Here is a 21864-nt window from a genome sequence, read left to right as displayed (position 1 = left end):
TGCTTCTGTGTGCCGCCGTCAGGGAAATGTGGCTGAGCTGTGTCCTGCTATTCACTACCACTTTATCAGTAAATAGGACAGCGACTCATTAGCATCTTTTATTATCCAGTTAGAAACTCTGCTCGCCTAATTACCTCCAATCAGCAGGGGGACAAAAATGATTGACTTCCTGGAGGACAGAACCCACTGTAGGACAAAAAGGACAAATTGCTTTTCAGGCTCTTCCCGGATGGACGTCAGGATATAAAAGTATTAAATGCAGAAGGCAACCATATGGTTTTTTTTAAGTACCATCATTTGGTCAAATAATTGCAAACCCCCTCCCTGCAGTATCATCGAGTAGTGAGGGCAGCACTTTATAGCTTTATATGCGTCTGCTGCTTGCAGAAAAACGCGTTGGCTTCAGACCACAGTTGGTAAAATATTAGAAGCGTATTTATTCATCATTGTACTCTGAAAACTCTCCCACAGCCACTGCGTGATCCGTCTACCTTTACAAGGTTATGTTGTTCTGCAGATAATGTTATCGGGATTGTGACAGCAAAAGATATTAAATAATTTTTAAACAGCTGCGGAGACAATTATCCTTCACCAGAGGATGAAGGGCAGCTGCTGCACAAGGTTGTGCTTATAACAGAGCTATGTATCATTATTAGACAATTAATTACTCTTGTCATTAACGCCAGCAGCACCACGCTTCCACTGGGATTCATTCAGATGTTTCAAAACGCCCTTTAACAACCTGTAACCGAGAAGTGACGGAGTCTGTTTTCAGACTTAAGCTAAACTTTCACTTATTTGCATGGAGTTGCTCAAATTTACTTTAGTTTTGAGTGTTTGAAAGATGTCAGGAAAAGGCCAGAAATAGCGCGGGCTAGGCCACTGGGACGAGCTGTTGTTTACAGACAGTGACAGGGATGAAGGACCTCTGTGCTCTGGTGTTGGGCCTTAAGCCTCAGGGGTGTGTTCGCACTGCTTCTGGATGCTACAGCAGACACACACACACGCTTGCAGACTGGCAAAATTATGTGCACAGTATCCTCGGCTGCCTTATCTTCATTACTCACATTTACAGGAGCCTTTTCTGTCTTTAACAGCACTTAATATGCTGACTGTACATCCAACTGTGTGAATTCAGTCCAAGCTAAAAAGATCCAAAGCCTTATGATTTAACTTTGTGCGTAAAACACGCAAAACACACCGTCTATGTAAGCAACTGGCCTCGATGCCGGTGTTGTGCCAAAAAGTGATTGTCTGCCAAAAACTGATTTCCGGTATTTGCCAAAAAGTGATTGCTCGTATTTAAATTGCTATAAGTAACTTGTTGGGCTATAATATGTGAAACATATGTCAAATGCATCCCTCATGGATGACATAAAGTCATATTGAGCTACAAACAACATTCGTGTAACAAGGTAGAAGGCGCAATCAGTTTTTGGCAGTGACTTTTATATAACCTTTATTTATGCCGTTAAAAAAAAATCTAATTAACATTAAAAATGTATTTTGTAAGAAGCAGTTGGACAGCAGAAATGGCTCAAATATTACAATAGTTCTGTAAAAATATTTAAAGTGGGGATAAAGGAGCGGATTGGTTATAATGTAAGTACAATAACACAGAGTTGTAAAGATACTTGAAAAAACAGATAATTTTCTAATTATCTATATCTCTCTCTCTATATCTATATATCTATCTCCTCTTTGTAAACGCTGTTCACCGACGTCTATTTACCAACATACGTAAAGATATTACACATAAAAAAATACACGCAAACATTGGAAATCAGTTTTTGGCACAACACCGGGATCAACCATAGCTGTTACTGTTCCGTCAACCAGTGAAAAACTGCAACGAAATAAGCACAAAGTAATATTGACAAATTCTGTTTAATATTGTAGGATACTCTTATCTTAAAATACAGTCTTTTCTGAGGTAGACTATTACAGTTCAAGAACATAATCATTTGTTTTTGTTTTTTTTAACAGACATCAAAAAAGACATGAAATAAATACTTTCATGTACAATATGCCGCAAAAATGAGGTAGAAATGGTTACAGAAAATGTACAATAACCAAGAACAAAGTTACTGTGATAACAGATCCAAATGTACACAATAAAAGTTTGTTTTGTTGGACAAACTGTGAGAAGTACAGGGAACAGGCGATCAAAAGGTTTTTTAAATTTATGTAATTACCAAATGAATTATCGCTTGCAGTTCCAGCACAACGCTGACGGGCCAGAGGCTGTTCTGCTAGTTGGAAAAAGTGTTTTTTGAATTTCCAAGAGGGCAATCAGTTTAGTCAGTGGGGGCTGTATGGCATGACTGAAGCTACCAACTGGAAATGGAGGTCTGCACTGTGCTATAGGATTGCTGGACATCAATCAGACCCCTTCCACTCCAGAGGAATCGGTATAAGTAGAGGGGAAGGGGGTGGGGAGAAGATGCAACGCCACATAGCCACTGGTTTTTGTGGCCAGGGGGCAATCCAATCTAATGAGATTGCATCGGGGAGTGAGAAAACCAGAAAAAAAAAAGAAAAAGAGTGATGAGGGCGGGAGAGACAGAGAGGAGAAGGACGGTAGGAAATATTACATCATTCTGTTTATACCTCCTCAGGACCATGGCAACAGTCTAATGCACACAACCTCTGCTGCTGCAGACAAAAGATGGGTTTTTCCCACTTATTAAAACAACCACAGAGCTGCTGGAAAAAGGGAGATTGCTTTGGATTGTCTACATGTTGGGTTCTTCCACAATATGTACACATCAGCTGTGAATTTTCATACTTTGGGATTTGTTAAAAGCTACACATACTTCTCAAAACTCGTCTTTTTGGATGGCATCTTGTGCTTCGTCGTAGGCGATTGTGTGTTTATTGTATTTACAGTTTCAAGTGATGTTACGCAGCAGTGAAATCATAAAGCAGACATGCATATGCAGGATGTGTAAACACTAGATATCAGATTTTTGCAAGCAGTTTGTCCAACAAAAAAGGAATATTTTCTGTATTCTACATAGCATTTCTTCAACACAATCGTCACTTCACCATAAACTACAATAAAAATAAAGGTTAAAAGAACAGGGAAAAAATGTATATATTCATATATAATAATACATGGATTTATGGCATCAAAAATCCTTTGAAATACCTGAATTACATTCAATGTTACTCTTTGTAGCAGATTCAAGTTTCTCTCCCGAGGTAAAAGCCTCGTTGAAGTGGGTACTACAAGACCGTCAGGTTTCTCCTCGCACCTTTATCTCACGCTCCGCCACTCTCTACTAAGACCCTACGATTACATACATTCTTTATTTCATATTTCTGAGGTAAAATTCTTCCTGAGCATTTCAAACATGACTACATACTACAAAAAAAAAAAAAGAAAAGAAAAAAAAAGCAGTAAGTGAAATCGAAAAAACAGACATGCTGAAGGAGAAGCTGGATGTGCAGGTGGATTAATGTGGCTCTAACTGAAGATTGAGGGAAACTGGACTTAAGGCGGAATGTGAATAATACAAAATTAAGTATGTGATCTTTAACACGACAGGAAATAAAAGATGCAGAATAGTAAGGAGAAGCTGCCGTTTCATGATTTGGTAACAAGCTGTCAACATCAATACACCGATTTGAAGAACCAGCCCATTTGGAGAAATTTGAGACTACTGCTGCTTTTGTATTTGGTTTAACAGGTTTTTTTGGTCAAAACTGGTTTGCTAAAATGTTGCAGATCCCAAGCCCTTTGCACTGAATGATTAGTGGCAATTCAATGAGTAAATCAACATTTGGAAAGCATGGAAGTGGACTGGTAATAAATAGGATCCTGAGAGTAGCAGCCAAAGGGGAGGGGGGGGGGGAGGGATTTTCCAAACCCTGATTATCCATAAGCTTGGACCGCTTCACCTTGCAACAAATAATTGATTTTGTCCTGGACCCAGGCTAATCAGGATCTCTGAGTCATAAACAGCTATCTGATTTTCCCATTGGCCAAACTACTGATACACTTTAAGCCCCGTCCTTATTTTCTTTGGGAAAAACAAAATATTGCGGGTATTTACAGCAAAACAAAAACAGCACATCATTGCATGCTTCTGCCAGTGAAACAACCTTGTCATCTCTCCCATATTTGTGAGCTTCTCTGGCTCTTTTGGCTGTATAATCTGTAATTACAAAAGACAAAAACATTCCAAAGGCTTTCTATGCCGATGCAGAGACGGGGTCATAATGCAGTCCGAGTACTGGGACTGGCTGCTTTCTCAGTGGCTATACATCTTGCTCCACTCTACGCAAGTGTCCAGTTCCTTTGCGGTGGTGTGTGGCCGCACCTTGCAGAAGGCGTTCTCGAAGTCTGTAAAGTCGGGGGGTTTGCTGGCCGTGGCGAGGGCATGCATGGCTCCAGTTGAGGAGGATGCTGACGAGAGCACCTGCTGGCTGAGCTGCAGCAGCTCCCGCACAGTGAAGCCCTCCGTGCGCTGCAGCACGCCGTTCAGCTCCCTCTCGCTCAGGCTGAAGCCCTGGGGCGACAGCGCCTGCAGCAGCACCTCTCTGCGCAGAGCAACATCTGGTAGGCCGACGAGGTATCGCTTAGCAAAGCTCCGGTGGACAGCATCTTGCAGCAGATCTGGCCTTCCAGTGGCGCATACGAGAATCACCAGACCTGTGGTCCCCACCTGAGCTTTCTCCAGGGTGCTCAGCAGTACCTGCCTCAGGCCCTCCTCTTCCATGGCTTCCACCTGACTAAGTAGCACAACTGAGGGTTGCCGTGCCCCCGCCACCTGCAACAGAGACCCCAGAATGTGTTCTGCCTCAGGCTTCCCTTTAGAGGCCAGCATGGTTCCACTCAAACGGTAGAAGGAGGCCCCTAACTGCGAAGCCAGTGAGCGAGTCAGTGTCGTCTTACCCCCTCCTCTGGGGCCGAACAGCAGGACGGTTCTTGGTGGCTGCACCACTGGACTTGGCCTCAACACGGGCCACATCAGGTCCTCCTCCAGGGCAGCTTTGGCATGCACGAGTCCAGCCAGCTCACCCCAGCCCAATGCGGGGATGCAGTCCAATAACTCCCCATTGATGAGGTCTAACAGTCGCGGGTCTGGACTCTTCATAGCCTCAGCAGTTGGAGCACATAATGGAGGGTGTTTGACAGCCTGGGAATGCTGCTGCTGCTGCTGCTGCTGGGTGAATCCCTGTTCTGTCATGCCGTTCTCCCCAGTCATGCCTGTTGGAGGGCTGTACTGCCCTGCCGCCCCAAACTGAGGAGACACCAAGGGCTGAGAGGAGGGCTTACTGGGCTTGAAGGTCTGAGGGTCTGTGCCTGAACTACTGAAGCCATTTCCATGGCAATCCGTTTTATCATTCACGCTGTAGGGTGAGCTTCCCCCAGCCTTCACAGGGTCATAGCTGTATTTCCTGTATCGCGACCGGTCCCCACTCTCATCATCTTCAATACCCATCTCAAAAGCTTTTCTTTTCAATGTCCCTCCAGATTCAGACGTCCCAAGACTCGTGCTCTGGTAGCTATAGCTGCCTCCTACCACAGTGGGCCTTGAGGGAACAGGGGTAGGGGCCGGGAGACCTGAGGGGAGGTAAGCCGAAGAAGGGTGGCTGTAGCCAGGAGCAAGGCTGGTCTGAGGAGGGTATGTGCTGGGGGGGTAGTTGTAGACTGGCGTGGCAGGGCTATAGCTGGGCACAAGTGTGGGAGTGGATTGGAGAGTGTGGAGAGAGGCAGGGGGAAGTGCTGCGTTGGGTTGCGGACAAAAACCTGAGGAAAGATAGGTGCCATTGTAGCGAGAGGGGTACTCAGTGGACCCACTGCAGGAGCTGCTACCACTGTAACCTGAGTCTGAAAGGTTACTGTTCAATACTGACACGCTGCCAAGCCCCGGAGGGCCCGTGGTCGTGGCTGCAGTCTTGGACCCCGAATGGCCGTCATGGCCTCCAGGAGGCCCCAGGGGATAGGCTTCAGTGCTGTGCGTCAGTGGCCAAGGCTCCAGCTCAGTCTTTTGGTTATTTAGGCTCCCAAAAGCCCCAGACTCTGGATAGGTGCCCACAGCAGAAGGCCGGTCATATGGCGAGTCCAGCACGCCGGCATACTTCTCAGCATAGCGCTTCAACAAGTTGGAGGCTGTAAGGGCAGAGATGTCGTCATTGGCCCAGGCGTAGTTGTAGGAGCTGCGGCTACGGCCAGAGTAAAACTCTGACTTGTGGGCCGGAGAGGAGGTGGTGGAGGAGACGTCCAGGTGCTGCTCAGGCCACTGGCTGAGGGGCTGGGCATGCTCTGGGTTCCAGTGCATCTTTAACAGGCCTGATAGAAACAAAACAAACAAAAAAAAAAAACAGTAAATAAAACAAGTTATATTTTTCTTCTAAGTAGACTTGCATCAGAAAAAAGTTATTAATCATTACACTTTAAATTTAGACAGGAAAGCCTGAAGTGTGTCATCATATAAGTTAATCTACGGCCATGTTTTTCTCCACAGTAGACGTTTACATGGGCACCTGGGTGAAGTAACAGCAAGACTTTCCATGATCTTAACCGTGGTTTTATTTATTATTATTTATTTAAAACACACAAAGAAAGTGTCAGAATGCCTAAAATTCAGTTTTTCATTTAAATTTTTAATTTGTGGGCAAACTGGGGGGGGAAAGGTGATCAGTGGGTTGGATGTGTTGTTTCACACTTTCCCAGCTTATGTTGGCGTAGCGATAAGATCCCACTACTATTGCCTGTACTGCTAGCATCTGCAGATCTCCCAGAGGAGCTATTGTTATCTCCCTGTGCATGTTGCTCTGAATGCCTGCTCTCTTCGCCCTGCCCCCCCACGTACCACCCACCAATCCACCCACCCACCGTACACCAGAGCTCCAAAGGCCCAGTGGCCGGCTGGACACGGGGAGGGGAGAAATGAACAAGGGTGTGTGTGTGTGTGTGTGGACAGTGGTGTGGAGAGAGTGAGAAAGAAAGCAAGAAAGAAAGGGGGGTGGGTGGGTTTGGAAATGCAGCATAGTGTGCTATTCATCAGCACAGTCTCCTATGGAACATTGGGAAAGTGGAATGCCTGTTCCTCTGGCTGACTTCAGCAGCGGTCGTGGTCTAATTGATCATCGCTGAGTTAACAGGACGGAGAAGAGCAAGAAAAATCTGTTTTTTCCGTGTTTCCCCTCATGCAACGGATGTTTACAAAAAACAACAACACAATCTTATAATTATAGGATTGTTCATTTCATGGAGAGTGCTGCATCTTGCTACGGCACTAGCTTGACATTCCACACATAGCTTGGCATTACTGAACTGTCATGATTTACCCAAAGGTGAGGACTACGTCAGTCAAACCGGGAGGTAAAAGGGAATATGGCGAAAGTCATCACTGCTGCTGTCTCTGCCTTTCCTTCAGCAGACGCCTGATGATTCATTATTCATGGCTGTCTGTGTGTGTGGAGCCAGGACTCTTATTGCCATTTAAATCAAAGCTCAATATCCACAGTCCAAGATTAGAAGCTGCTGCTCTCTTGGTCTCTAGCTCACGCACAAACTTTGGCCTCCCTCCTCACCCGATTTCCAAACCTCCGCGTGTGTGTTTTCAGATTACGCCTGTTTATTCAGTCAGATGAGACCGGCAGACCAGATGGCCGTTGGATTATCATGTCCTTCATATTCAAATGCACTGCCTTAAGTTCTCAATGGCCAAACCAGTTCGAGCGCTTCCCTAAGCTTCACCCAACCCGCAGAGCCTCACACCCACGGCAGCAAGATGTACAAGAACAGTCTTGCACTGTGTTCACTTCTATTTTTAAAAACATGCTGAAGACATTGGCTTGTCCACACCCAGATGACCACTTTTTTTTTTTGGTCTGACTTGCAGGTCTTTGTCCAGGCTGCAGAAACCATATACATGTCCTGCAGGCCCTTCCCATCTGCAGCCCAACCAGTTTGTGAGCAGCCCCAATAATGGGGCCTGTGTGTGACAGAGATGGATGAGAGCCCAGGGGAGCTCATAAAACCTGCAGTGGGAGGGAGTGATGGTAAAGGCAGGGATGGAGGCAGGGAGGGAAAGAGTGGACAGCAGGCACTTCGTCCTTTCTAAGCAGACTTGCGCAGACATTAGAGGACTCAGTGAGGCGGGCTAACTGCTGTCCTCTCCATCATTAGAGTAGTTCTAATACAGGATGGTACACTACCCCGCTGACCGGAGTAATGACCAGCTGCCCGTAACTGAAAAACCAATTCACTGTTAAATCTGAGCGTTATTATAATTCTTCCACAGAGCGGTGCGAGTGATCGTTCACCCCTGATGAAAACAGCGGGGTTGCTGAGCAGTTTAGCGTCCCATGCAATTAGATCTTTCCCAGTGCTGCACTGTGGTTTTAGTAGTAGGAGTCGTAGCACTCCACAATGAACTGAGCGAGCGCTAATCTACACTTCTGCTTAAATCAGAGCCATCGTGCAGATTAATTCACTGGAGGGACGGGAAGAAACCTAAGATTAGAAGTAGGAAATCAGGACAATGTGGACATACTGAGGATAGCAGTGCAATCATTAGATTAACTTCAATGCATGCTTTAATGCGATGCTGGGTCGTGACAGAAGCATTAGCGCTGCTAATGCAATCACTAAATGTTGTAATCCATTTGCAAGTAACACTGATAAGCTGGTATTTTTATTTATGCGCCACCATCCCCTGAACTCCGTCTCATATAAAAGACGACTTTTATGATTTGAATAGTTTACAAATATGAATCAACACAATCGAAGCTTTTCTTCATGCTAACAATACAAAGTAAAGCTCCTCTGATCTAAATATAAAGTGTGTAATGTTTCCTCTTTCATCACTTACACTGTTAAATTTAAAGTGAATAAAAATGACCAAGTTAAATATACACAGATAATGACAGGGCTCTTCTGTTGAGTGCGACTGAGTGTGGGGAGGTTGATAAGAACCTTCTGTGTATGCATATAAAACTTCCCACTGTTTGTGTGTGTTCTTGGCCCCAGGAGAGACAGATGTTCTGACCGCCTTACTGTCTGTGCGGCCATTGTGGCGGACGACCATCCAGCAGACGTGCGCGGATCGGACAATCCAGTTGGCCCTGAGACAAAGCCTAAAGGATCCTATTGTCAGGGCCCTGTCTAATTATGGAAATCTTATTAATCTATTCAGCAGCAGTCTACTGACAGCTTTTGTGTCAGCCTGGGATTTATTGAGGAACTTGTGTGAGCTGCATCCCATTGTAGGAGTGCGTGTGATGAAGACAGTGGCACAGCTCACTTCAGCAGAGACCAGCTTTCCTTTGAGGAGGCCCTAAAATTAAAATTAGGCTACTTGTGCCAAACGGGGGAGCGTGTGGGGAGTGCTGCGATTCCTGCCCTCAAATGCTCAGATCTGCCACCTGCAAAGTCACAGAGTCTCCTGTTGACTGGCTGAAACTGAAGGAGCTCGTGGCCCATAAAGGCTGGTATTGCTCTCGACTGCGTTGTGGTTTCCTATAAAATAAGTATCAGTGAGTGAGGTGAAACCTTATCTTGGCTGGAAGCCCCGAGACGGAGGGCTCCAGTGCCATTTCACAGCTCCCCTGAGGTTGCTGCTCCCCCACTCTTCTCCATTCCCGGCACTTTTGTTTTCCCGGCCTCGAGGAACAAAACGAACACGGATGCAACAAGCCGCCTGGGACAGTGGGCTATTAAACCGCACCGACTGCGAAGAGGCCGCTTGTAAACAAGAGAGCTTTGGATCAATTTAATCTGGGATATATTCAGAGTTCAGCTCCACCCCATCCACAGACCAGAAAATAAATACATCTACACACCAAAGTTAATGCATTTGTTACATTGTTTCTAATATTTTATTTATTAACAAGAAAAGCTAAGCTGATAGAAATGATTGCTTAAAAACTTAAAATTTGCAGTCTTGGAAATATAAAGAGTTACCCTACGAGTCTGGCCAGCTATTCTACCTGAAGGTAAACATGAAAAAGTAGACTTGATGCCTAAAACAAAATTCTTTCAATACCTATGAACAAGACGTTGCAGAGAGCACAGTGTCAAATTGTTCTGAGAATGCTGCTCCGGCTGTTCTGGCAGTGTGTCAGGAATTCAATTGAGACAACTTCTCAGAAAACAGCCACGTCAAAAAGGGGCGCAGTCACACAAAGCGCCGCACACCGATATTGCAAAAGGGGAATGAAAGTGGAGAAGGGCAAAGTGTGACGGGCGTTGTGTTTGTGCTGATAAATCACAAAGTTGATGTTCCAGTGACCGCATCAGTCGGGACGTGTTCGGCGTGCACAACCTGATCGATGAGTTATTGGACGAAACTCACGCTTGGCACTTATAAATATGTAAGACAGACTTTTTCCCTTTTTCGTCTGTATCTATGAAGCGCCTTGAGGCGACATTTGTTGTGATTTGGCGCTATATAAATGAAATTGAATTGAATTGAATTGAATTTTATTATTTGCTTCGAGCCCTGTGTACAGGAGCTGCATGCTAAAAGATCTTTTGTTAAAAGGGTTGGCGTAATAAGCAAATGCTTCAGCCAATACCTTCTGATTAGCCTTGTCTCATGCTTTCTTGCTTTGTGGTAAATCTTTGTTCTGTCTTCACTGAGATATTTGAATGCTAATCAATAAAAACACAAAAACAAAAACAAAAAAAACAAACAAAAAAAAACCCCAAAAAAAACCTTGAAACACAACTGCTCGTTTTCAAAACCCAACGCACTGCTTTGAATAAGAAATCTCCCAAATGATCATCAGTTTCGCACGCAAACCACGAAGCGACTGAAAATCTCTTGTGTATGTATGTTATCTTGATTTGCTGTTTCAAGCCCTTGAAGTCCTCTGCTCTCAAGTTCACTATGATTTATGATACTAATATCAAGCAGGGCATTCTTTCTAGGCTGTATGCTGCTGCATGCTACCGGTGTGTCGTAAAAACACCAATCGGAGACACCGGCCACATTTCACAGCCTCGCTGGTGGACAGAGTAGAAAATTGTCTCTGGACGTTTTCACACTTTGGTATGAAATACACATTTTATCAGCCCCTTGCACAGTTCAGACCTGAAGACGGTGATAAAGATAATAAATTCCTGCCATAAATTTTGGATTATTTCATACGACACTCGTGTTACACCGTGTCGCAGAGTCGCCTCTGTGATTGTGTGGGGCATTGCCAAAACGCTGTTAGAGGTCGGCTCTCCAGACCCTCGTCAACCCACGTTAAAACGGGGATAATGCGCACCCGACCAGCGGGGATCATCATATATCAGGCATGCCTAATTGGAGATTGCTGAGGAAAATGATTATAAATCTAATTCTCAGTCGCAGGCCTGCTATCACTCAAATGAAACACAATCCCGCGCTAGGCCTCTCGCTGCATCTGGCTCATCTGCTCCCTCTTCATGTCCCTAAAAAGATGTAATAACAGAAGAGTGCGGGAGCTCTGTTGGGGAGTTTCACACCTGCTGCCCAGAGCGCGAGCAGACGCAGCTCTTTTCAAAGACGCCTCACCAGTACACTCCCAGGAGGACGGAGCCCATCTCCTGCAGTGGCATTGAGGGATGTCCTCTGTGTGTATGTGTGTCTCTATACTTTCATCTTTCTGTGGATAGAGCTATCTGCACTCCATGCATCAGCATGACAGTTTGACTTACTCCTTTTTTGTTTCACCCTCCTCTGGGATTGTTCCAGGACAGCTGTCAGAAGAGTTTTTGTCAGCGTGTGAAGCTAATATTACTTCACGAGAGGACAAAATGACAAAAGTGTGTGTGGGTTTTTAAACTTAATGATACAATTTTAATACCTTTGTAATGCCATGTAACTAGGATAAGTGAAAAAATTGATTCAAAATAAAACAAAAGGTTAAATTAGAGGCAGATTAATGTTCTGTGGCATTAAAAGTTGCTATTTTAAGCAGAGTGGATGGAGGTGGAGCAGCGGCCAAACTACCTGATGGCATTTTGCTAAACATTGATTAATTGACAAACGTGTTTAGAATTGCTAATGAGAGTGCAGCAAAACGCAAAGTCCTGTCTGAGAGCGAGCGCGCTCGTTTTGCGCTGCTTTTCTCAGCACTCTCCAAAAGTAGAAAGCCTCCAGAATAATTGCTGGATGCGTCACTTCATGCTCGTAATTTTAGAAACAACTCCCCCATCCCCCGTGCCTGCTAATGCACGTCCACAAATGGCAGCGGGTCTGTCGACCCCCCACCCGCCTTCCCTTCAAGAAGGAAAAAAACAAAACAAAAACAAAAAAAAACAGGGTCCCTATTTTCTGTGACTACAGGCTGGCTTTAGGTCATTGTGTCCACTAATATATCAAAGAACAGCTGTCCTAAGGCTCTGTGATGACCAATCACCCCTTCCATCTGTCTCACCCACCCAATCTCTCTCTCGCTCCATCTCCTCCTCTTCAGCTCCGTCTTTTCCCTCCAATCTCCTATCTGTGTTTCTCCGCTTCTCCACCTCCCTTATTCCCCCACATTCCCACTGAGCATCTTGCACCCCCCCCCCCCCCCCTCTTTTCTATCCAAATCCCTTGGTCCCTCTGTGCTCTAAGCTTATACTCGCGGCACATGGACAGCTTTGGGATTTGTTGTTTTCTGTTGGTACACACACACAAATTAGAGAAAGCTCGAGTGACATTCCACAGCCTCTCTTCTTTCCAGCAGAGCGTTTTCTGGACACTAGACTACAAACACCTACAAACACTCGAGACACGACAATTAAAGTATGTTATTTCTCAAGTGTAGTAATTTACTAATTAGCTCTGCTGGTGTGGACGACGTGTCACATTGTCGAGCTCTGAATTCTGCTGCCTCAGGAATCCAGCTCAGCGCTGCCACCCGAATGAGCCTCACCACCCTGCTTCTTAATTGGACCCTTAATGGGAGCGGAGGTCTCCTTAATGAGCTGATAAACCCGTAGAGAGACAAACCGCAGAGCCCGTGAACTCACAGGGCCTGGGTTCCTAACCTTCTTTTCTTGTGGACGTAGATGCGAACGCACACAAACACACGCACGCACACACTCTGGTGGCTAATTGGAACCCATTCACACCCAAACTAATGATCCTAACACTTATTCGCACACACTTTAGGCTGTGTGTTTACTCAAGGGCCTCACAGACCTCCTTCTACTGCACCACTCATACCACTCTGCCTACAATAGAGATACGCGCTGGCACGGCCCTCCGACCTCCTCCTTCAGGAGCCGGGATGAGATCTAGTCTTTTTTCCTCCATACAAAAACGCTCCATGACTTGCCGGAGTCATTCACAAAGACACTCGCACAAAACACAAAAACAGAGCAAGAGAGAGAAAGGAGAGGGGTCAGTCAGAGGAGAGAGCTATAAAAACTGGCAGATCTGGGCTCTTGTGTGTAGTCGCTCTGGGAGTGTGTGTTTGTATATATGTGTGTGCGCATGCATTCTGTTTTAAAAGAAAAGGTACTGCTACACCAGCAGGGGCCCCCAGCAACAAGAGTTAGGGCACTCTTGGGTTGGCGGCCTGGGACTGATTTAAGAGTGTGTTTGAAGTGCAGATTACAGATTCTTTGCACCAAATCCCTGCAGGAGTATCCATGGCCCCTGGAATCTCTCTCAGGTTTCTCCTCAGGTCCGGCCATAGCTGCTCACCCCAGCTTGAAGTATTCTGGACTGGCCGGAGACGGGACAAGGGCTGAACATGCTGATATAGAATCAGACACTCAGACACCGAATAAATATGACATCTTATTAAGTCGAAGTGGTTCTGATTCCCCCCCTTTAAACTGTGTGTTGGTGTACCTGTCCTAAGCACATGTCACCTTGTTTGTGTTCATACAAGGGGACTTGACTCGGAACAGAAATGCCAACAGCAGGAGTCAGAAGTAGCACTGGGAAGCAGGAATGCTCCACATTCCCACAAAGGGGATTCCAACATGGAAGTGAGAGTCTTCACATGCACTGCACATACTCAACGCCCTTATCTAAAAGACAGTACGCTGAGACATCACAATCAAGCACAGGGGCATATTTGTGTGTCACACTTGGTCTGAGAATAAACGGCAAAGCCTACCGAACCCTGCTGCACATGCTCATACAATCCCTGTGTGACCTTTGCATGCACAAATACTAGCAGGCCGCTCTGAAACGAGCTCGCCGCTGCAGAAACACTGCAGAACAGAAATGCACCACATCAAGCTGTTGATCTGAGATGAAAAGAAGCACTGTGTGTCCTGATCACAACAGCAAAACACACACAGAGGCCCACAAAGCCTAGAACATAATGTACCGACCGGAAGAGTCCTATGAAGGACCAACAGTGCGTCATCTCCGAAGGCATGCTTAGTATTCCACCATCACTTTGTGACATTCTTAGACTCGCTGTCCATTTCAGCAGCGCCGAGTATAACTAGTGAGTGTGGACCTGCAGGTTGCAGGGAACTAAAGGAGTGACCTGCGAAACAGGCCTTTCAAATGCACGGCCAAACTCGGTCTAATTAGGGTCTGAACTATAAACAGCGTTTAATCAAAAAGATTAAAAGAAATTCTGGGAGCTCGCAATAATTCGACCACGAGCCACTTGTGAACGGTTTCAAAACAAAAACGAGAGGTCAGCTACTTATTTGGGCATTTAGAGGGTGAAATTCACCAAAAGCAAACAAACAGCCTGGTTACTGTCAAACATCTGCTTGTGATGCTTTAATCAAACTCTGTTTTCCAGTTTGAATTCGCACGCCCACGCGCTCGCCTACACTGCGACCAAAGCCACATTTAAAAACACGATCAAAAGTTCCGACGAACCGTTTTTTTAAGTAATACTTTTTAAATTGACCTTTCCATGTGATTTCTCCTCCTTTTCTTGTAACTGTCAAGCCAATAATGTTCCTTTGAGGCCATTTAAAGAGATGGGAAAAAGGCGCTCGAGGCCGAGGCCACGGAGGCAGCCCCATGCTGGCCGGCGAACAATGCCGTTTCGGAGAGCCGGAGCACTGGACTCGGACTCAAATGAAACCTGGTGGGAGGGTGCAAAGGGGGAGACGAACACTGGACATGTTAGTTATTAGATCAGCATTGAAGGGAGAATAGAGAGAGGGGAGGAGGAAAAAGCAGAGAAGGCAGGAGGCCGTGTGTGCAAGTAAAATGACACTTTGAGGACTGAAGGGTTTCTGTAGCTTAAACCATCAGCCCTCCAACCTCTTCCTCTCCCCATCTGTGTCTTCCGTCTGCTGATGAAACATTCACACAGGGCCAGTGCCCGGGGTTTAGCATTTCCACAATGCACGTCAAGCAGGAAAGGGAAAAAAGAAAACACGTTTCTGATTGCACGATCAACTGTCAATTCTTCCTCCGTTTGCAAACTACACGAACACGATGTTCGCTCCTGTGTATTTTTGGAACGGAGACTCATTGATTAAGGCAAAGTCCAAGTCAGGGAATGAGGCCGTTTGGCGTGCAGAGCAGATAGAGAGAAGGGTAGTGTACTCACTATAAGGGACAATAGGACTCAGCATTCTGTGGAGCTGGTCTCAATAAGGAGGAAGGCTGTTTTGTGAATGCCAGCTAAGGTTGGTGCCCGTCCGGCTGTAGTCCATCACTGGCACGAGCTTGCACTGACAACAGAACAGCCCTGAGAGAGCGAGAGAGAGAGAAAAAGAGGTGAGGGAGTTACTGGCTGCTGCACTGTGTGGACACTCAAACGTCAACCAACACTTGCAAGACGAGCTCAAAAGCCAACACGCATCCAAACACATGGACCTGAGAGCCCGATCAGCGTAACAAGAACAGAATCAAACTTATATAAACACAAACGCACGCACGCACTCAGTCTACCAAACTGAGGCGCACAAGAGCGTTCATTATAGGCAGGCATTAAGCTGATTGTGAGGCTGCATCCAGCCTCTAAAGAGGGCTTTCTAAATCTGCCTCACAAAAAGACTCATGCATACCATTGCTCTGTGCACTGGGGCAATAAAGACTGCATTCTTAGCACACAGAGCAGTTTTGGAGCCGTACTAACAAAATGCAGGAGAAAGATTTAGCCAAAGTTCCAGCTTTCAAGCTGTCCAAACACACCAGCTTCAGCTGTAAAATGATTTAATGTATTTTTAATGTGCAAATTAAATATAACCAGCTCTTGTTTTTGTCTACTTTCAAAGATAAAGCGCATTAAATGACACCAAGTCTCTATTTAGGTTGAAAAGTCAAGTTGTGAAAGAGATTTTGATCACGCACCAACTCAAATCAGCTTAAGCTTCTAGTTTTATTAGGCTTTTCTCATCTGGAGCACCTCTCTGAAAAAGCCGTGCAAATAAAATATTTCCATGAAAGTTTTTTCATTGAGCTTTTGGGGTCATTAATGCTTTCTGTTCATCTACAGTTCATTTATAAGTCAAATATTAAAAGTCATAAATTATATAATCTCAGATATGTAAACCAAGTCTTAAACCGTTTTATTTAATGCTCTGTTAAGACTTTTGGCAGCAGTCTGTTTGCTTTAAAACAAACCTATTATACACAGATTTCTATTCACAAATGTACTGTTCACATAGAAGAGAAATTACGCAATGACCACACGGCTCTGTGGACACCAACAGGCTGCACGTACAACAGTATCAGACTACAAACCCACTCTGCTCCGACTGACAGTCAACTTTTACCACTCAGCCCAGAATAACATGCACACTACAGCGGCAAACCACAGTTCCCACTTAAAACAAACACTGCCCTGCATCAGCACAGGTCGGAGCGAGGCTGAAGGGAGAAGGCAGAGAAAGCTGAGTTTTCTCATGGAAGTGTCTCATGGTCAGCGGCCAAACAGGAGAGCTGTTTCAACACGCTCAGTTCCCGTCTTCCTCCAACTTCAGCCCGGCCAAGTCAAACAGCGGGGATAGCAGCGGGCTATGACAGCAGATAAACACATAGATGCAGAGAAGACAAGCAGTCTTACCTATTCATGCCTGCATGTCCTCCATCAGATCTGAAAGCGCTAGGATAATCCCTGGAGCAGACCAGACCTGCATGTGCACTGCTATGCTTTTTTTCCCCCACATATGGGACACAATTCGTCTCTCTCCCTCCCTCTCTCTCTCCCCCCCTCCCTCCCTCTTTCTCTCCCTCGTCAGTGACAGAGCGAGCGCTCAGCTCCCCTCCCCCATGGATCTCCCATCCCCCTCCCCTCCTTCTCACTCTTTATGCTAAAAGTATTTAAGTAGGAAGAGAGATAGAGAATAAGGGGAGTGCAGCAGGGAGGGTGGGGGACCGACCAATCATCCTCTGAAGGAGAGCGAGCGTGAAGGTGCTCGCTCATAATGAAACCTGGACACGGAGGACAGCAGAGTTTTTATTTGGAGGGAAATGCCCAGGGTAAGTTTGCTTTGACATAGGAGGATTAAGAAAGCTCAACAGCGGTCAAATTGCAGTGAAAACACACCGAGGAGCGAGCTCTTATTTCTTCACCGGCTCACTGAAACAGACACTTGAAAACTGATCCTTGAAAAATGATATTCATCGCTTATTACTAATTAAGACAGTATTTCTCAAAAGCAGAATAATGCATCTTAGCCTGGTATGAGTGTGTTATTATTTTCTATTTTTCAGCCAAGCTCCAAAAAACAAAAAAAACAAAAATGCCTTCCAAAAATTCCTAAGCTGCCACACCCACACAACATCTTGTATGTAACACGAGGAAGACAATGTGGTTCAGCAAGCAGCCAGCTTGGAGGCATTTACTGATCAACTGCCACATTAGCCATACGCCCACATCCCAGAAGACTTGTCTCCACAAAGCCCTGATGCATGACCATCACACCATACTTCACCATTCAGCACATCGTCACAGATAAGGTGACCTCGTGAACAAAGGTTCAGATGAGTAGAGCCAGAAACAGAAATAGCTCAATAAACTTTGACCTTAGTATAACAGATTGGATTTATTATGGACAAATAATGCAAGACTACAGCTGGAAACATCTGTCGCGCAACGGTCGCCATCGATACATGCAATAAGCAGATCTCTGCACATCTCATGCACTGTTGTAGTTTATTTCTTTTATGTTTGCATTGCTTAAAGGTCTTTAATTTATAAATGCAGGCTACATGGTTGATTGATAGATGTGCATCTTAAATGGAGGTTTAGAGTTTGTGAGAAAAAGCCAAAAGGAAGAACAAATTAACAAATTTATTAGATCGCCACCGATTTTAAGGGTTGTGCCACAGCTGCACTAAATTAACAGTACTGGTAAATTACCAGACTCATTTTAAATGTTTCGGTAATTGTTAATCCACCAGTACATACAAGCTAAGGTAAATAGTTACTGTTGTTAGCATGAATTTTCAGATTCACTGTTTAAAAATAATAATAAAAAAAATATAGTAAAGCACATTTTTTGATTAAGATACCAATTTAAATGTATTGCATATATTGCATTACTGCAGTTTAGCTAAAATTTGAGTATGAAAACATACATTCAGTTTGTTATTTGCCTAATAAACTAAACAATTTGTGGTTTAAACAAGTTTTCTAAAATGTGTTTTTTTATGACAGGCGGCCCAATACATTTTTTTATATGCACATCAAAAGATATATGTGGGGTTTTCTTGTTTTTGTTTGGGTTTTTTTCCCTTCTTAAATTATATTATATAAATTGGTTTAAAGGTTTAAAAAGTTAAAGAACTGAATCAAATAGAAAGAAGGCATTACTGACTGATAAGGTGTAGGCTGAAGATTAGAGCAGAACTTTTACAGCTAATTTTCTAAATGCTTTTTTTTTTTTTAAACCCTTTTAATTAATAGATAAACAAAACAAAGACCAAATAAATGGAAGCTAAAACAATTAAACACTAATCTTTCAACTATAGGGCGATAATCATACTTCAGTCTTATATTCACCACTAATTTTTAAACCTTTTCAACATTTGAACAGTGAACTACAGTCTTAATTGTCCCTTTATAACAATTCAAGTGTCTGATTAACAAAGACTACAGAGAAAAACAATTGAGTGCAATATTCACTTTCTCCAAAAAACATTGGGCCATAACAATTCAGTGTTCTGCTGGAAAAAGTTACATCTTAGCCTCCTGACACATATACTAACCAGACAATTTACAGATCTAAGGATCCTGATAAAGAACCCAATGCCTTAATCTTCATCAGACTCCTCCCAGATTCCAGTCCGCCAACCATGCAACCCACTGGACATGCCACAGTAGGTCAGGTCTGCTTTGATAAGGCAGGTGGATTAATGTCATGGTAGACATGAAAAATATGTTCCACTAATGATGGTTTCAAAAGCACATTCTACTAATGAGCAGAAATGATAAACCATTTAGATACCCAGTCGCTTCATCTTTTTTGTAATCAAACATTATTGCAGTGGGACCGCATCTGAGGGGGAAGTTGTAAAAAGCATAATCCACTACAATAAAGACAACAAAGGTCAACACAAAACTGCAAGAAAAGAGTAGCTCAGCCTCCTAACTCCCAAATCAGCCCAGCATCTGGGGGCACCAGAAGAAGTGGCCCAATACACAGAAGTCCTACTTGGCACAGGACCCAAAAATCTGTTGCCATTGTGCTGGTTCCAGACACCAGAGTAAACCGCAGAGGTCTTTTGTGTACACCCCAATGTAGTGAAACCTGTGTAAAAGTAGGCAGATGGCTTTCATGTTGTGGCTGAGAAGTGAATATTCCAGTCACTTGTAGCAGAACCAGATGGACTGCTTATAAGTAGCATCAAGGGAGCTACTAAGTAAGTCAAGTTGCACAGGTTGGTCTTAAGCTTCAGTGTCCACAACCTCAACAGCACAATCCACTTCTGTCCTTATCCTGGACCAAGATACATCCAACAAGCACTGATCAGCTCACTTCAAACGCATAGCAGACCTTTCACTTCATGAAGAGCTCACATCACCGAAATCTTAAACTGAATACGAAATATCACAGAGAGCCAATGAAAACAGGACAGAACTGGTGTCACATGGAGTCTTTCAGACGGTGAAAAGCCTCGCAGCAGCATTCTGGACAGCTTTTAAGCAATCAAGGAACAACAAAATGTTACAATCGAGCCATGGCAGAAATAAATAATGATAATTCCCATTTCAGAACAAGATGATAAAAGCATTATAAGACAACAAACATGTTTATCAAAGGTGAACTGATCCAAATCAATGCCCAGATTTCTGACCGTTCGCAGAACTGAAGATGAAACAGGGCCGAGAAAAGGATGATGTGACAATAATGACCGTTTTAAGATTTCTGATTTGCTCATGGTCAGGTGGCGTTTCATTTACTCACCTCTCAGACACACACACACACACACAGCTGCTGGGCTGTTTTTAGCACCATACTGAGGGCCACATGGCCCAGTCATCTCCTCTTGTTACATGGAGCCACTACTCCACTCAAGCTTCAGCACTACACATGTTACAGCATGCCACTCTCTCACACACACAGCGCGCACCAAAAATATTCATATAGAAATTAGCAGACCCAGTCGGTGGGCAGGCTGAAAATAGAGAGGGACACTGATCACGTTAGGCATGCATGGACTTTATCATACGACAGCATTAGAGAAAGTGTTTGCCCAGAGGAGGGTGGGTGTAATAATTTATACTGTACTGATCCTATTATAGCTCATTATGTTGTCATGTGATATAACCGTTTATTACTGGTGAATAATTGCAGTTGATAAAAAATATTCTGATGTTCCCATTTTGCTCCCTGAGTTTAATATTTAAAGCTTAGACAAAAAGAAATATGAGAAAACCCACATATCAATAAACCCCTCATTGTTAATAAAAACAGAGAGAAAAAACCTCCATTATTAACTTTTACAAACAAACTTTTTGGTTAACGTTGACATTTTTCCCCCTCAGCCCATCTGGTCCTTTGTGTTGCCATGTTCCTCGTTAGGCCGCCTTCTATTAAAATCATCACGTTGTCAGGGCCTCAGAGTCGTTTTATTGTGTACGGCGTTAAAACCGTACTGGCCTCATTTGAACCATGTGGTTTGAGCTTTTTTAGGAGATGCTCCAGCGGTCAGTGACATGACTTAAATTGGAATGCAGTGCAATAAACCCATAGGAGGAAACGCAGCAACTCATTAGAGGGGTTACAAAACTTACCACACCCAGGGAGACCCAGTTCAGAACCACAATTAGACTCCTTGATTTTTTCCCTAATATGGGATCCTTAAAAGATTTGGTAATGGTGTCGTTGTGGGGGAGGGCATTAGGTAAGGGTACGGTTGAGTAGGGACGTTGAAAGCAGACAACTGGCGCTCCCTCTATCATACTATTGCCTTATTAGTGCTGAGGCAGCAGTGTGTGGACACAGGCAGCATGCTGAGTCCAGCACTACCACAGCACAAAGACTTCAGGGCCCCAGGACTTGAAGCAAGCCAAAAAACTGAAACACCGACAGAGTAACAATGAAACAGAGCAGGCATTATCTGCACAGACCACTTCCCCTGTCACAGAAGAGTTTGGCAGGTGCCACAAACATGCGTTGATACACGACAACACACCTGTGACCGTGTTGGCTCTCCAAATTTCTCTGAAGACTTTCTGCACAGGAGACGGTAAAGAACACGGGTTACTGTCGGGGCTCGGAGGACTCGTTGAAGCCCAGTGGTTGAAGGTTAATGGAAAGATATGAGAGGTAGACAAAAGAGCTGTGGCGGATGAAATTACTCCTGAATGGACAAAGGGTACAGGTCAGCACGCTAGTGTTTGACCTCATACGCCAGCTCAACACCTCCATTCAGCAGGTTGTTCACCCCGATGATGAACTGTGGGAGCAGGTCAGCCTTCTTACATTGAGCCAAACCGTTGAATCAGGCTTTATTTAATTTGGTTAAATGAAAATCTGCATGCAGAGCAGCCCCGCAG

At 44.5% G+C, this 21864-nt stretch overlaps 1 protein-coding gene across 5 annotated transcripts in view; it reads right to left on the bottom strand.

Annotated features, from left to right (window-relative positions):
- Positions 1-1871: 1871 nt before the first annotated feature.
- Positions 1872-21864, bottom strand: part of fignl2 (fidgetin like 2) — a 50557-nt gene continuing 30564 nt past the window's right edge. For 2 of the 5 annotated variants that reach the window (XM_085146506.1, XM_085146507.1), the window contains exon 3: positions 1872-6301. In XM_085146506.1, coding sequence (XP_085002632.1) covers positions 4257-6301 — 2045 coding nt within the window. In that variant the 3' untranslated portion in view covers positions 1872-4256. Of the gene's footprint in view, positions 6302-15462; positions 15604-16923; positions 17070-21864 lie in introns of those variants that run through there. The other 3 variants (XM_085146509.1, XM_085146510.1, XM_085146511.1) reach the window with 3 other exon arrangements.

Source organism: Neolamprologus multifasciatus, chromosome 20 (genome assembly GCF_963576455.1).
Source record: "Neolamprologus multifasciatus chromosome 20, fNeoMul1.2, whole genome shotgun sequence".
Classification (NCBI taxonomy): domain Eukaryota; kingdom Metazoa; phylum Chordata; class Actinopteri; order Cichliformes; family Cichlidae; genus Neolamprologus; species Neolamprologus multifasciatus.
This window is presented reverse-complemented; position numbering and strand designations above follow the sequence as displayed.